This window comes from Poecilia latipinna, unplaced genomic scaffold (assembly GCF_001443285.1).
Source record: "Poecilia latipinna isolate Pla-1442-1.1 unplaced genomic scaffold, P_latipinna-1.0 Scaffold210, whole genome shotgun sequence".
Lineage (NCBI taxonomy): Eukaryota > Metazoa > Chordata > Actinopteri > Cyprinodontiformes > Poeciliidae > Poecilia > Poecilia latipinna.
Genome location: NW_015112826.1, coordinates 235381 through 253065, shown reverse-complemented (window position 1 = coordinate 253065; position 17685 = coordinate 235381). Strand labels below are relative to the sequence as shown.

Sequence of the window (17685 nt, the reverse complement as noted above, 5' to 3'; positions counted from 1 at the left end):
ACCAATAAGAAACTCTTTACAACAAGGTAGACTGCAAGTCAACGGTTGCCAGGGATCACACATTAAGTAAAACGAAATAAAAAAAAAATCCAATTTCATAAAAAAGAAAAAAAAATCAAGATCCATATAAAAGCAAAAGACAAGTGAACAAAAAGCAAGTTAATTTCAAGTATAACTTACTCATAAAATAACTACACAGCATTAAATATTCTCATTATACATTTTAAATTATTTATAAAATATATTTTGGCATATATATTTTTTTATGTTATTTTCGTGTTTGTGTAACAAACGCTACCGTAGCTTCAGTTGAACACCAATGTTTATTCGATTTTTTTTTTCCTTTTGAAACAAAACATTAAAGGGATTGTCACATAACAACAGGTTATTAAAAAATGATAATAGTAAACCCTATACAGAGTTCCACATAGCAAGACATGAGTGACGATCCCTTCTATCCTAGCCCCATAGTCAAAAGTCAAAAAAAGTACAAGACCAAAAGCACAAAGCTCTAATTTGTGCTCCACTGGCTACAATCAAGGTTGGGCACAGGAGATTTCAAAAGCATTAAAGTCTTAAATTTGTTCATACAACTTGTTCTGAACACAAAGATCGGTCTGTCCCACTTCCAGCGTTCAGAGAGGCTTGGCAGATAGCAGGAGTTCATTTTGCTCCTTCCGTGATAAAATATAAATACTTTAAAGACCTCACAGTCTGATGATACCAGGTTGTCCTCAGGGGAAAAAGCAGAAGTTTTCTCTTATCAGCCAGGCAGAAGACAAACGAGACTGAGAGGACTCTTGATCCTGCTCCTGAATGCACCACGAAGGAGCCAATGAGCAACATGTGTTTGGGTGAATCCTGCGCGTGTGTCTGTGGTTGTTTATTACAGTGTCAGAGCTCACTATACAAAGGAACAAGGAGCGATTTTAGCAGCTAAAACACACTGCAAAACCAAAGAAGGCAAATGTCATTTTAGTCATACAAAAGTAGTTCAAAAGGCATAACTGTACGTAGGAATTGGCACCTCATGCGTCCCAACATGTAGTGTCCTGCTTTGGCTCGAGGGCTGGAGGAGCTCCACTGGCCGCGTCCATGCAGTCAACAGTAACCTGCCTGTTTACTTAATGCAGACTGAAAGAAAAACCGAACAAAAGCAAACGAGGAAAAAGTACTGCGACTACAACAAAGCCACATCCACTACCTGGGCTTGAGCACACAACTAGCTGCAGCAGACTACAGTTCATCATCAGCAGCCCAAGCTGGTTCTGGAGTTTTGGATTCTGCAAATGGGTGTGTCTCTACACTTCCACAGCCTGGCTGTGTATACACAGCTACCGTGGGGTAAATATATATATGTGAGTTTACACTGTATATGTGTGTGCATGTTGGAGTGTGGCCAAGAAGCTTGCTAAAGTACAATGTCCTTCAGGCGCTTGCTGCTGGGGGACTCCTTGTCTCGGCCGTCGTGCAGGAGCGTGTTGATCTCCCTGACGGCCGGCTCGCTGTCCTTCCCCTCAGGCTGCCGCAGCAGGCTGTGGTTTGCGATCCGCTCTGCGTCACGACATTTCAGTGTATTGTAGGAAGATGACGCCTTGGACATCGGGCTCTTCAGGTGCACGGGGGAGGTGATGGGGCTGGCGGCCTCACGCCCGTTGCCAGCTTCGCGAACTGCCCCTCCGTTGGCCTTGGGGCTGCACACCTGAGACTCCTGAGTCCGCTTTCCCTTCAACTCTCCCCGTTCAACATCCTCTGGCCCATCCTTGCCAAAGGTGGCAAAAGTCCTCTTGATTGTGCCGTCCTCGTAGTGCGGCACGTCCACCGTGGTGGCCTCGATGGACAAAGCGATGACGTTGCGAGCGTGCTCGGGTGACTTGGCGCGTGCTGGGACCGAAACCCGAGGCATCCAGCAGCGGTCAGAGTGGCCCAGTATGCGGCACTCGTCCTGGCAGTGGAAGCCCTCTCCGGGATCTGCAGACAAAGAAAAAAAGTTTCCTGGATCAGTCTAAATTTAAACCACGAATTTTATTTGTGATCATTTGGGCTGGGAAATAAATCAGCAACAACATGCATCACAAAAAAAACACTTGATCAATATCAGTAGATAATACAACTATATTCAATAATTTCACTGAACTCCAATCAATAACCAAACAGCATTCTGGGAATCATCGGCCATCGGTGGCCATCGGTGGCATCAACTAACTCACTCACTCTTCAGTTACCTAGCAACTCACTCTTTGGTTACCTAGCAACTCACTCTTTGGTTACCTAGCAGCAACCCGTTGAGTGACTCGCACAGCAGCACCACCGTGCCTCATAACTGCTCAAAAATAAAAAACAAACGAGTGAAATGAAAGGAGATGTCAAATTGTTCGTGTCAAATCAGCCATAAAACAACTTAAAGAAAAAGCGAAGAACAGGATAGGAAGAGTTTTTGAAGATGATTTGGCTTCATTCAGCAGGACACAACATTAGTCCCCTATCTCTCCCAACAACCACTGGCTAATCTAAGGCAAGTTAACTTTTAACTGGATATGTACTCTCTCCAGAATGGTTTTGTGTATCTGTGTAACTGGTTACCAGCCTCTCGGGTCTTTATGTTCTAGCCAAGAGTCTTCTTGTTTTCAGTAGGAACGGCAAAACATTATTACAAGACTTTCAGCCATTTCCACTAGCTTTTTAATTTAAGTGAAGCAATTTAACTGGGATGCAACTTCCTGTAGACTTTCACAATAAAATAAGGCACTATAATTTTTAAAAAGCACATTGCAAAAGCTGATGAAAACAGACACACATCCTTTCTGCTCATAACTACACAACAGCATGAATGTTAACTGCACTGTTTGTGTTCAACTTTAGCTTGGAACATGTTCCCCCCCCGCCCCCCCCAACATATTTTAATACAAGAATAAGATTGATACCCACGGTGATTTTAGGCTGTTAATTTCCGACCATGTACATCAACTTCGAGATGCAGTCTCTCTCACACTCCTCCCAATCATAAGCTAGATGTTTGAGGCACATCTAATGTACCAATTAAATCATGCATTGTTAAATCAAAAGTCCATTTGGAGCTGTTGCGTAATTGGGTTTTCACTACCAAACGATAGATAAAAGGCAGGTTTAAACAGTGCAATCAGATATCCCAGAGAAAGACACCAGACGAGTTGCGGCGTTGCTGCCTGGTTCATATCTCTTCCTCCCTCTCTGTCTCTGTCATCTGGCGCCGAGTTATAAATATGTAATGATGTTTAACGATGGAGCAGGGGGAAAAAAAAGCAGATTAGTCTGACTCTGTATGGCTGTGCTGCACGTTGTTGTTGGTGGGAGAACTTTCAAGAACATTTTGGCATCATTGGTGATGACAAAAAGACGCTATGATCACTCATTTAAATTTAAATGCTGTTTTTCCTCAAAACCAGTGAACAATTTGTCTGATAGAATCTAAATAAAAACATATTTGACATGAGGTAAGCAGAGCATCAAAAAGCGCTCCAAAAATGTTTGACTTAAAGTATTAGAGTTCATTTTTAAAATGTGTCGTTGCAGCTGTAGCATGTTTCTCCTCCAGCTCAAAGTCTAAAAATGAACCTGCTGCACGAGCACACGGGAGATATTTCTGTGCTCCCTACTGCTTGTTTCACTCCAAGCAGCAACCATCCACCGTTCCAGAAGCACGAAATGACAAAAAAGAAAAAAGGAATTGTGAGAGAGGGATTGGGATCGACCCAAATGCATATGCTTACATCTGGCAATCCCAGCTTGAAAGATCACCTAATTAAAATCACTAATGATCTGCCCCCCCCCCCCACCCCCCCTTCTTTTCTGCACTTGCGAGAGGCACCTCTGCTAAGGCCCTGGGGATCGATATTTAAAGATCGGAGACTGGCTTTTCAGGGGCAGATATGTCAGCGCTGTCTCTCATAAAGTATAATCTGATGGCGCTGACAGATAACATGGAAACTAAATGCCTGAATGAAGTGAGTAAAAGGGATCAAAGGCTATCTGAGCCCAAATATGTGGGAGTTGAATTATGGGCTGAAAATAAGAGCACAGGCACCAAGAATGCAGGTCACGGGTGACTGATACAACGGCACGGCATTTCTTTGATGATTTCAGCCTAAATTTGGACACTGGGAAGCATTTATGAGCATTAATGGCTTTGAAAAAAAAAAAAAAACCTCGGGTGAACATGTAATCCACTGACTGGTTTCAACGTGTCAGAAAATGTTAAAATGTACCAAGAAAGTGGCAGACTGGCCAGAGTTTTCCTCATTTTTACGGCTCATGCAGTCATGCGTTGTTGCCGCTCCCAACTTGCTGCTGTGCATTCACGGAATCAAAAATGTCTTTTTATTTTTCTGTCACGCCATTTCCTACGATCTCTCTGACGTTCAGTGAGGTTCCAGATGAAGTGCAGAAGTGACTCGAGTTTCCTCCATCATTCCGTGGAATTTGATAATGCTGCGTTGCCCCTCCCCAACCTGTTGCTATGTGAAGCTGTGTAACTGTATGACGTTTTTCCCCCCGTTGACCATTCCTAACTTTAAAAAGTAGCTTTTAATGACACACCAGAGAATATTCTGGGCTGACTGAAACATTTTACAGCTTTATGGAGCACAGTCTAAAGTTGCCCCTCCCCTACCTGTTTCTGTGCACCAACAACCAGCTTGCTGAAAGAAGGCTCCTTTAACTTCCTGTTGCTTACATGTTAGAGGAAAATAATCCTATAGCAAAAACATTGTGATGTTGACTGAGATTGTCATATTTGATAAAAGATGGATGTTATAAGTATTATTACAGCATATAATCTGCAGTAATAATGTTGAAATAACATTATTACAACATAAATAATAAGTCTGTTTAAGTACTTTGTCAGGAGAAATGAATAATTGTTGCTTTCCTTTTGTTTTTTTAAATAAATGCAGTTAGATCATGCTCGTTATACCATAAACGTATGCTGGTTTTCCTAATGTCGTCATCTACTGATAACTTTAAAATGTTCGAAGAAAAATATTAACTTTAGTTAATATACTGCCATAAGGACCTGTGGGAAGCACATGAAATAATTTTATGCGGCAAAACATAACAAAAGAGAAAAGAGTATTTTTCTCTTCCTGGTTTTATAGCCGGTGTATAAGTTCCTATAAATCCTCACTGATTGAACTGACAAACTGCAAAGGCAGCAATCAAGCAGACAAAAGCTATTAAACCGGGGATTTCTTTTTTTTTTCTTTCTTTTATAAGATATGCAATCAGTATGTAACAATGCAATCACAGGAAAAAGTCTTTACAAGGTACCACAAACATAATGAATGGTGATGACTGAAAAATAAACACATTGCTTAAGGCTATATGGTACAGAAAAACAGCCCCTTTTTAAGCAATTTTCAACTCCCTCTGCTTTCTGCAGGTCTTTTGTTACGGCTTTCTGAGCGACAGGTTTTTGAATGCATCCACAGACAATAGAGGAACAATAAGAAGTCACATTTTTGATCATTACACCAACATATAGTTACCATTTCGGTGCTCACTCGTGTACGTAATTCGATTTTACACATGTAGGAATGTGAAAATTCCTGTAAAATCTTGTTTGACGTGTTTGATAAAGCAGATCTTTTTCTCCACTGATTAAAAATTTACAAGCATCCTGGTAATGAATGCAATTTCCTCTAAACACTTTGGCTTATTTCTATAGCCCAAAGCATCCTCTGGGGCATGAAAAGCCGTAAGGCACAAAGAAATATACACAAGTTGCATGGTTGCTACTTAGCCGCGCTTGCATATGCAGTGAAAGCCATTTTCTCTCTTTCCTTTAGGGTCTATCAGAGAGCAACTGGGTTGTAAATGACATTGTTATGGAAGCCAAGTGCTATTAACACTCACACATCCTGCCTGTGCTCGGAGCTTCATAAAACGCAGATGTTGCTCTGAAAGATCCACAAAAAACTGAGAGAAAATTTAAATTAAAAAAAAGTGACAGGCCATCGACCTCTGACAAAGCATAATCTCTTCCTATTTGAAATAAAACGAGGCGACTGTAATGGAAAGAGATGAATTAGGGGCTCTTACAGCAGCACGAGTACAGAATAGGAGGCAGTGAAGGCACCTCCTGCTGAGAATGTGTATTCAAAGGCATCAGGAAAAGTCAGGAAATAGGGTTGCCAATCAGTGCAAGGAGCAGATTTAAAGCAGACGCACAAAGCAGGATGTTGTTGGGAACATTTCCGTTTGCAGATTTAATACCTATTAATTACTAAGTGACTTTCACTGAAGGGCGGAGGTTGCTTGTCTTTTGTTTGACATGATTGAAGCACTTACACTACAATGCATTCTACTGGAAATGCAGCCTAAAAAGATCCTTGTCTGTTCACCGCTGCCTTTGACTCAGGCATACTATGCTTTAATACAGATTTCAGGTCAAAGGGCCGCTGCGCTCGTGGGAGAACTTCCACAGCATGGGAATCTAATAAATAATGCCACTTCAAATGCCCAAGACAAATCCCCCGGCAGCGCTGCTGTCCTTGTTTTTCTGTTTGCAGTTACCTGGAAAAACATCCCTTTGCATCACCACGGGGAGAAAATCTACACATTCTGAGTCATTTTATCTTAAATTTGCAGCCTGCGACGGCAGATTCAGCCCTGACTCATTCTCTTGATCAGTTAAAGGCATCTGAACTTCAAGTTACAGATCTTTAGCTTCACTGTGGGAATCCCACAACCTGACTAGCTCATTGCTCACTTTACTCTGGTGTACTAGATATAATGATCCCTTCATATTATATGCCTGCAGGCACTATTTTTTTGTTGCTAATGTAGCAAAAAACGAGGAATCAGCAAAAACTTAAACCCTCTGACACAAAAGCAAAGATCTGTGCTCCGTGTAAAACTCCTCCATCTTTCGCCAGCTATTTTTCGTCCTTTTTGGCTCACACATGGAGCCTCTCTTGGAAAACACAGGCGCTTATCGCTCCAAAAGTAAGTGTTGCAGCTTCCACCTGTATGTAGCACCTCGTAATATTAAAACATCACAATGTGCCTTGTGAAGCACTGTGTAGTTGCTACTTTAGTCCAGGCCGTTATTACAAGCCCCAGATTTGAAAGAATGTGCTCTAGATGATTTTGTCCTTTTTTTTTTATCCAATTGATGTCATTTCTTACCTTCCTCGTTTTCATTTTACATTAAAAGATAACTTGCCCATTGTGTAGTAATAGTGTATTTTTCTTTGAAGTTAAGTATTTTTATATATTACACAAATAATTTTTAACATTTTTAAAAATGCTTAATTCATTCATGTGTATAATTTAGAGTAATTTTATGTGCACCAAGGTCCTTTGACTGCAGTTTTGAAGCCTAATTATGGTTACCTACTTTATACTGTTAAATACTATTCATTGGAGTCATAATGCCTCATTTCACTTTACTACTCAAAGTGAGTATGAATTACAAAGTGTTTAATACCAACCATTTTACAATAGCTTTGTAAAAAATGACCAGAACTACATTCTATAGATATAAAGTTGCAAAGTGTTGAAATTACTCATTTTAAGCTGGATTCCCTGCTTAATATTATTTTAAAGGAAGGCAGAATACAATTCTAGACTTGTACACTTGTCTGATGAAGAGTGCACATTTACCTAGACACTGAAGGTAAAAGTGTAAAATAAATGGTGGCAGGTTGACAGACAACATAAACAACTTGTAAAAAAAAAAATACAAATGACTAGCTAGCCACTAGCCAGCTGGCACTAGCTTTCAAAAACCAGCTTGTAATTTAGTCCAGATAGATATTTTTAAACTGGAATTCATAAAAACCTTATTCCAGCAGTCAAAACAAAAAAGGACAAATTTTAAACTTTTTAGGAAACTTTTCAGACCAAGCATAAAAACCACAAAAAGCAGATTCATAAAAACCTGACTGGAATCTACATGAGTAACAGATTCTTTAAAATGAAGTTTGTTATTCTGGGTACTCTAGCGTAAAAAAAAAAAAAAAAGAAAAACAAACATACGAGATAGTGTGAAATAGATTGCAAATGATTTTAAAGCATTTCAAGAACGCTGCAGCTGGCTAACTCTTAGCCAATAACAACTGGCAGCAAAGGCACCTGAACTGTAGCTGTAGCTTCAACGTCTAAAATATTTATAGAGGTAAACCTAAACCTGGTTGCTTAACACCGAGCAGCGGTTCTTCAAAGCCCAGTTTGAGATTTATAAAATATTTACAATTCTTTGCAGTGACACAATAAATGGTTTATTTTTTGTGCTTTTTTGGTATTAGGATCCTCTTAGACTTAGATAAGATAAAAATTGTAGCAGACTGACTCGTCAAACTTGGACTGAATTATTCTGCATTTATTATAAACTCTTTAAAAATCCACTTATAAAAACAATAAAAGTGTCTTGTGAGCTCGATCTTATGTATCATATCAGGAGCTGGATGCTTCGCTACACCTCAATATGTAGCCGTGAGTAATTAAGAGTAGTGGAGGACGGGAGGCAGGACTGAATTCTCCTGGAGTCAGATTCGAGTGGCAAAATCTTAATTTTAGATGAACCACAAGCCCACAAGTATGTGCAGCGTGACACAATTCAGTCAGTTCGGCTTTAAAGCCGATGAACTCCAAAAAGAATGTGGAGCAGCTATCTGGTATGATAAATTATTTGACAAAGAATATCAGCAACTTTTGTCCTTCGCTACTTTTTCGCATTTTCTCTTTATGCTGACATTTATGCTGAAGCAACAAATGTCCCAATTCTGTTAGTCATGAAAACAGATATCCGTGCACAGACAGCCAGACATTTTAGTATGTTTCTCCTTGTGATGCAGATGTTGCAAAAGGAAATAATTTAGAGCACTTTAAAGCAGATACACGACTCCTGTGGCCTACACAGACTTTACACATTCTCTTTGATTTCCTGTTGTTTGCACATTGTCTTTGAAAGTGAACCCCATTAAAATGCTGTGACAAAGCCATCACACAGAGCCTGTATAGTCAAGGAAGACAGTTATTAAGCTCTGCAGACTAAAAGAGCAAACAGCGACTCTGTCATTGCTCTCTGGCCTTTTTTTTTTTTCATCATAGTAGCATGTGGCATATTTTAAATGCAAAAGAGCTACACCTTAGGAAAAGCAAAGTAGAACCTCTGACGATGCTGTTTATAAGTTTCCATTTCCCGCAGAGACTGTCCCTGCTTTTCTGCTCTCATCACCGTATTCGTGAGCGTCTCTGACACCGAGATGACTGTTTTCTAATTGCTCTCCATATTAATTTTCCATCCTAGCAGTCACATGGCAAAGATTGATTAAATCTAAATTGTTGCTACAGTGTCTTGATGGAGCCTGTGATGCAGATGCTGATGAAAGTCTCAGAGTGGAGGAGAAAAATCTGATAATATAGCAGCAGCGGTGGCGGCGGCAGCTCAGAGGGCGACTCTCTCTGTGGCTGGTTTGCGCTCGAGACGTAACAGGCTGGGTCCCGTCTGATCTTTACACCGCGAACGGAGCTCAACATCCAGCCTGTCCTGTCTGAGGACAGTTCTACGGCCAGCTGAGGCTGAAGCTCGGCCAAGCAGCCTCCTACACTACTCACGAGGGAGAGTCCAAGCTCTGCTGTCATCCCAGCCAGCCAATTCAGTCTGCAGGCCATAAATCAGCCTGGAGGCTTGGCTCCTTCGGGAGCAGCAAGATGGAGTGTGATGGTCTTGTTTTTACAAACAGTAGAGGGGCACCCTTACTGCGCCACGTAAGCCATCATTCTCTGCACAGCGTCGAGTCCTTTCCTTCTCCCTGCAGCATCTGGCTCAGCCACATCAAGCTCGCCCCCCTAAAAAACCCCCAGATTCATCCCTCACCGCTCCCTGCACAAGGCCATCTTTTATGCCTCTCCTCCTTCTGTCCTCCTCTCCCATCTAACCAGTACTGCCAGATCACGTATATTGAGGTAATTAAATGAACCCCTCACATAAAAAGAAAATCACTCTCTCTGCTTTTTTTCCTACCTGACCAGAATTCCTTACATTTTATTTTATTTTTTTAAGTCAAATAGTAAATGCTGAGAACAACAGACACAGGAAGCGATCGAGAGAGTCACCGATGTATCAGCTGGTGACTGGAAAGGGACGATTTTATGCTCGTCACACCCTGAACCAGATCAGCCAAAATTTGATTGGTAAATATGGGATCAACTATGCCTCAGAGTCAACAAGTCGTGCTGATGAGACTCTTTGACGTGGAAGTTGATGCTGAGAGAAGACTCAGATATTTTAAATATCAGTAATAGAATCATGCAGACAAATCACACAGTGATCAGCGAATGTATCATCACTAAGCACAAAAACTAGAAGGGAAGCTGCATTTCTGTGAAGACATCTGTTGTTAGCCTGGACCCTTTACATTTTTGAACACTTTTTGTGTACCAGCAGCTTTAAATGTATGTTTTAGTTAACTGAATAAATGTGTTGAAGTACACGCTATGGTATATTGATTTGTTGGCAAGAAATGCTGGAAGCTATTTTGATGATTAGGAGAAAATATGTGTACCTGTTGATTTTGATTGGAGCTGATTCACAGGGAAATTGATCACTTTGTGCATCTCTGTCAGTGAAATCCTGTTTAACTGCAGAACTGTCCTCTAACACACATGGTTTGACATCCCCCGTGTTCTATAGATTATTATAAATTGATCATCAAAAGGCTGCTTCACACTCCTTTGTGGTTGGAATAAATAAAAAATAAATAACTGGAGACATCTGACAGTAAATTACTGGACAACACTAGTATTGATTTTTAATCTATCGTGCAGAAAAATGTGATTTTGACGTGCAAAACACGTTTGTGAGTTATATTGTCATAAATATGATTTGAGTTGTATTCGTACAAATACGTCCCATAACCTTCATTCTGTAGAGCATTATTAAATTTCCTGTGGTTTACAGAGAGGTATCGTTCTGTCACTTGATCCTGTTTTTGTTGATTTATTTTATATTAAACATTTTGTGAAAACAGTTATATTTTCAATTTCTCTAGAAAGTAAAAAAAAATTATAATTCGGCCACAAAATCTCTAATCAGTGGATCTCCAGTTATGTGAGCTTTGCTGGTCCGTCTTTTATTTCTATTCCTGGACCTCAGCAACAGTCAGAGAGTCAAAAACAAATTCTCAGGATATCCAGGATCTTGAAAAAACATTTTTTTTTTTTCTTCTTCTTCTTCTTCTTCTAGTATATCAATAAGAATTACAGGCCAGGAACAGTTCAAGCCAAATTATGAAAATATTTTCTTCCAATGCATGCTCCTCCCTCCTGCCGCTGCTCATCCATACAGCAGAGCCAGGGCATTGTGTAACAGCCTCCTGGTATAAAGAATGAATTTCCAAACTGGTGTTGACAAACAATGCACTAGCTTCTAAATTGGTACAAACAGCATCTGCTTAACAGCTGTGTAACAGCAGCGGGAAGAAGGGAAAAAAAAAAAAAAAGCAATCGCTCCGCTGTTTATAAATCACTATGTCATCGTAGAGCACTGCTCTGTTCAGGAGCAGGACCACTGGCCAATGGACTGCTTGATGTAGTGGAAACAATGCGAGCGGGTTGTCATGATGACATACGTGGGTGGGCTGGTTTCGGTGGCCTGGCAACAAATAGCATTTTGCTGAGAGGATTCTCTCACCCTATTATGCCCTTCTGCAATGATTACTGGCTCCTAAGGGTCACAGTGCCCCAGTCATACTTTCTAAGCCTGAAAAAGAGTCACCCTTGACTCATATCATGGCTTACAAAACTCTTGGAGGAGAAAGGTTGGCTTTGATGTGATCCGTTGTTGTGCAGACCAGCCAATATTATAATTCATGCCCTTTTTCCCTACATTACATGAGCCAGTGACCATTTAACTCTCTCAACGGGCACTCTGAACTGGATTCAACCCAGGCAGGAAGGCGTAAACAGATAAGCATGGATGCACAAGGCTAAACTGTGTTAAAGAGGAAGCAGAGAGGTTTTCTCAACACAGGCTACGGCAGCGACACAATGCCCGTATGTGGCCACCGAACACCAGAAAGCCTGTGGGGATGGCTGGTTTCATCTCAACCTGAAAAGAGCCCAACTGTTCGACCGTGCTGCCAATTCAACAACATGCAGAGATATCGTAGAGAAAGTGACACACTTCCAGCACGAATCCATTACTGGGCACAGAAATACTGGATCACGGCGGTCCAACAGCAGCACTGGGCCGTCCAGGTATCGAGATGTTGGTGTTTGTTTCTCTGGTTGTGAATATCAACACGACGCTTTCCTGATATCTTCTTATTTCAGGAAGCTGTAGGACATTATTATATGTTTAAATAATCTAAATAGACTACCAGAACAAACTTTCTGGTTATTTTATTTTATTTTATTTTACAAAACGACAATAATTAGATGAATAAGTCTTTCAAGTGTCTTTGTGGAAAATCTGTACCACTTAAGGCAATTGCTGGTTCAGGACTTTATTTAGAATATCAGAGTAAAAGGGGGATGAAAACAAACGCAAACCCCCCTTTTTTTTTTTTAAAAGCAAAATGGAAAACCATATGTTAGGCAAAGTATGAGATCCTCATGGCTCCGAAAAGGAGCAATTATTCCTACTGCTAAAATAATATAAAATTGCTAGACATTAGGAAAAGCATAGAATAAACACCCACTAATCTTCTTAATGGTTTTAAAAGTGCTTGTGGCTCAGAGTATTTAACCTATGTGCTATTTTGACAAGTTGATATTAGCTGGTTGCTATGGGAACCGTCACACATTTGTGCTCATTTCAGCTGAATTAGTTTTTCTTGTAACCAACAGAAAACTCTTTTTTTTTTTTTTTAGGAAGCTTTCTGTGTCCATACAGTTTGAAAAAAAAAAACATTTCATGCATCCCAATAAAAGTCTTTAAACTGTAGCAAACTTAAGATGAGTGTTAATCTCTTTCAAATATGTGATGATAATGAGAGAAAAGGTAATTAGCTGCAAATTGTTGGAGTTGCTTTGATCTACTTTTCCTTTTATACAGGTGATTTTACTGAAACAAGAAATCAGCTCAGCAGGTTTATGCTTGTAAACCGAATTATATTGTTAGTCTATATAAGTGCTGTGGAAAAAAAAACTATTCACTGGTGTAATTCAGTGATGAATTTTATTGGATAAAATTCATCTTTTCGGCTGGAGTGTTTTAAAGAGACAATTATTTTAACTTATGAAAGATGGAGGAAGAGGAAGAATGCAATTATAGTTCAAATTAAACCGAAACTCCAGCTCACCTTGTTCGCATAATTTGATCTGTTTCCAGTTAAAATAGGATTTTGTGGAGAGATATCTTGCAGGGTAGGATCTATTAAAAATATCAGAGGAAAAATTAGATTATACCACAGGTTTGTTTGATAGGAGGTGTTTGCTCTAGCGTGGCATAATTGGTTGTGGCGAATTTCCAGACAAATTGCCTTTAAACGAAATGCTAACATATGGTTCTGGAAAATATATTTTATGTTAAAATTGGAGATAATTTTTGGAAACACGTTGAGTTTTCCTATCGTCTTGACCTTCACAACCTTCAGTTTTGAAAGAACAATAATGCAAAACAGAGTGTTAACAGTCTGCTCCTAAACCACAGGCCTGCGTCCTGCTAGCATCTCTATGGCAGACCTGCCCACTCCGCTAAGCAAGCCAGCCAGACCGCCTGCTTCTGTCTGCCTGGCTCATTCTTTCTGCAAAGCATCGACAGAGGACAACTTTAAATACACTGGAACAAATGCAGTATTTCTGTGTTTAAGCTTGACCGAGCTGGCGAGCTAATTTGCTCCTAAACCCTTGAGTCTGGGAGGAGCGAGGGGGCAGAAACAGACATTTAAATTACATCCATGAATGGGGATGAGGGGGGAAGACGAAAGATATACGAGTGGCGATGGAAAAAGAGAACAGACGAGATGGGTCGAAGATGGAAAAAATGGATGGAAGGAACTTTTTCTTCTTCTTGTGTTTGCAAAGCCTACAAAGAGACAGTTGATCATACAAACACTAAATGAGCCACAACCAATTCTCAGCATCTCAGGTCAATGACAGGGAAAAATTAAACAGACAACATTTGAACATCATTTGCACTGTGAGAATACCGTGGCTGGCTAACCATTAGCCGCTTACGCCACTGAAGTTTCCTTAAGATTCGGAGAAACCTATGTGGACAAAGCTCAGATCACTTTTCTCGCTTCTAGGCTAATTTTGGCACTTGGATATCCTTAAGCAACAGCTAGAGATGTGTACCAAAACCAGAAGCAGACAAATATAACACAACTGGCTACACTGGCTTAGCCGATAACGACGCTAGTTTAAGCATCTGCTTTGAAACTTCCCATCAGTGCTAAACTATTGGGCTATTTAAGAGACTTTAGGGATGGCATATGATCAACTGCAGTTCAAAATATAAAAGTTTCCGTTCTTGTAACACACACATTCTGTGAGTTTTGAACTATTATAACACGAGAAATTATTGCATTAAAGTCAATTTAAGCATCTGCCCATTTTGTACCCATGCCTTGCCAAAGTCAAGTATTACATACCCTTTGTAGTTTTTCTTTAATTATGGAAAAAATTTGTTCCCACACATGATTTCCACTGATTTAGGTACAAACTTCTCAATGTTTGTTTGGTCCAGTTCTTGGGAAATACGACATCCTGATCAAACTCTACACAGACTCGAGCTGATAGATAACATTCGCTGGAGTCAGACAAAAATAATTATTAAATCCTCAAATCTTAAAGCAAGACAAAGACGTCCCTACAGTGGCTATAAATTGTTGAATGTAGCATCCTGTAGCAATCAGGATCTTTCTGTTCCTCAAAAACTGGGCTACAAAGTAACTAAAAGTAATACTGTCCGAAACGGTGAAAAGGCAATGTGACCAACATCAGTTTTTTCTACTTTAAATGTTCATGTAGCTTTCTAAAATAACTTCATTTCTTCAGAACTTGTTACTGTGTCCGACTAGGCATGACAGCACTGATAAGCTAATATCTAAGGATTTCCTCTCCTGCTGTGAGCCAATGTTTTGCTTCAAAAAAGGGACCTTACATAAGTAATATAATGTGGCTTCTCATTGAGTCGCATTCACTTTGCGTTCGCCAGGACTGTGTGTTTTATATTCCTTTTTATCTCATCAAAGCAGCAAAAGCATGGTGTCTACTTTCTCTCATGTTCTCTTTTCCTTCTTTCCATTTTCAAAAAATTGCACTTGTCTCGTTATAAAGCGATCCTTGGAAGTAGGACACTGTAACACGGCGGCGTTGAGGGTACAGAGTGGGACAGGCAGGTAAAAGTTCTGCACACAGGAAGTGGGCCACCTTGGGAAACGATCATGGCTTGAACAAACAGCCCCATTGTTTCCCACTGAACAACACAGACGGCGTCACTTAGGGATAAGAGGCAGATAAAAGAAATAAAGAGCCACAGCGAGACACCCCCATTGCGTCTAGATACATTAGATTTACACCTACTGGGTCTAACTCTTTCTCCAGCACACATCCTGCTTCCCTGTCACGAAGGATGATCTGTTTGGCATCTTTGGAGGCTTGCTGACTCTCTCCCAGGTTTCTCCATTATCCACAACAGCAAAGTCGGCACCATGATGCCACTTAGTATAACGCAGTCAGAACCTATGTCCGCAGCATTAGCCACCCACCAGCCGCCACCACAATATATAGACGCTTGTCAGGAGAAAACGCTGCAGCCGGTTCGGTAAGACACTCAGATTAAATCGCAGGTGGGAGAGTGGTCTGAAGAAAAGAAGAAGGAACTAATAGGCACATCTTTTCTGATTTGAGGAACATGACTACAGCATACATAAGGATGGTGGCTGGGGTCTGACACAGAGGTAGTAATTGGATTTCTCAGGCCCTGTGCCCACTCATGATAACATGCTGAGCTGTGACATGAAAAGTCCTTATGTGTGGCGAGGGAGCAAGGTGCAGCAGAGTGGAAGTGACAGGTGTCAAAGATCCAATTCCCTTGCTCTTCTCGATCCTCCAGTTCCTTTTCTCGGGAGACAGCCGCGGAACAACCTGCCCCACACTAAAGCCAAACACCACGCTTGACATTCAGTTGCAAATCCCGGCAAGTTAAAGTTATGTAGAGTGCAGCAGGGGAGGCAGAGGAAGGGGAGTCTGCACGTGCCGTGGATATAAGGGGTCACGGCCCCTGATTGCCCGGTTTATTTACAGTATATTCTGATGCTAATGGGAGCTGAACACAGAGGGAACTCAGGAGAGGATTGTGAGAGTCGTGCTGCAGATCTTGGAGATGATGGGGGGGATGTGCAGAGTCCGCACAGACACAGTCCCCTCCCTGTCCTCTCCGAGCTTTCTGGCCTCGTCTTTAACGAGAGCTGCATGAGAAGAGGCACATCATTAAGAAGAGCCATTCTGAGGTTTTCCTGTCTGCCATTAAACTTAACAACCTGCCTCTCTCATTACCTTTCATCCTCCCTATAAAAAAAGGGGTAACTCCGATTTTGAAAGTTGCATCAGCCCCACAATGATGGATTGTGTCGCTCATTCAATCAAACCTGAAGGCATTTCTAAATATAGAAGTTGCTGCTGCAGCTAGTGCTGTATTTACATGTTTAACGCTAAACTGTTTTTACATATTACATTAATTTGATATAATAATTGGGTTAATGCCCAGACAGATATGTGGTAGCCTAAAGGAAACAGATTAGCAGCACCACAGAAAAACAGAGGCCTTTGAGGACGTCTCTATTTAATGGCAATGAATTTTCTCTAATTTGATTATCAACCACCGGCAGCTATGCAACAACGCAGAGAAACACCCCTCCAGATCCTGTTCTGCTCTTGACCTTTCTCTGAAATGAACCGAGTCAAAGCAGGCAGATTACAGCGTGTCCGCGGCACGGTAATTCAGGCCGACTTGTGGCGTTCAGGCTGTGCACATTACAGTCCTGATCTTTATTCACCAAGAAGACACAGCTGAGCTCAGCAGCAATTAGTGTTTGTTTAATCTGCATTAGACGTGGGCCAGTGTGAGATTCCCATGGTATGATAATGTTGAGTAAAACTACCAGGGTACTTAAAGGTGTTGGTGCTTATGGGAAAATTTAAAGCAAAAACGTGTAACCTGATCTAATTGCTATTCCTTCTTCTCTAACATTTCTACTTAACTTTATTGCACCGATTATTACACTTCTCTCGGACTAACAAATCTAACACCATGTTAGCTGATTAGTCAGGCTATTTCCTCAAATAGCCGCTCTGCATTTGGCTGCCTAATAAACCTGCTGCTTGTAGTTTGTCAAATGTAAAACATTATCTTAATAGAGTTGGTTTCCACCACACAATTGTCTTTTTTTTTAGCCAGTCATATTTATAAGCAACTGAAGGGAAAGTGTGGCAGCTTTCTTTCTTCCAGTGTGCAGCAACAGGACGGGGAGGGGCAGTACTGAATTAAACGAAATACAGGCACAACTTCAGTTTCTCAGAGTCTTTTCTCTGTAATTACAGATTGTTGTAACACTGAAAGGCTGCCACTAGATAGTTACTTATTAACCATCTACTCAGGTACAAAAAGGAAACAGGTGATCCCACTTAAAATATATAAAAAAAATTCCCTTCTCACCCTCCGCGGGTGGTCTCTCTCTCTCTTTCATCCTCTGA

General features: G+C 40.8%; 1 protein-coding gene across 7 annotated transcripts in view; it reads right to left on the bottom strand.

The window, feature by feature from the left end:
* Positions 1 to 228: 228 nt before the first annotated feature.
* The window catches only part of pcdh19 (protocadherin 19), an 82438-nt gene continuing 64981 nt past the window's right edge, over positions 229 to 17685 (bottom strand). For all 7 annotated transcript variants that reach the window (XM_015031547.1, XM_015031543.1, XM_015031544.1 and 4 more), the window contains exon 5: positions 229 to 1971. In XM_015031547.1, the coding sequence (XP_014887033.1) occupies positions 1412 to 1971 (560 nt within the window). In that variant the 3' untranslated portion in view covers positions 229 to 1411. The remainder of the gene's footprint in view (positions 1972 to 17685) is intronic.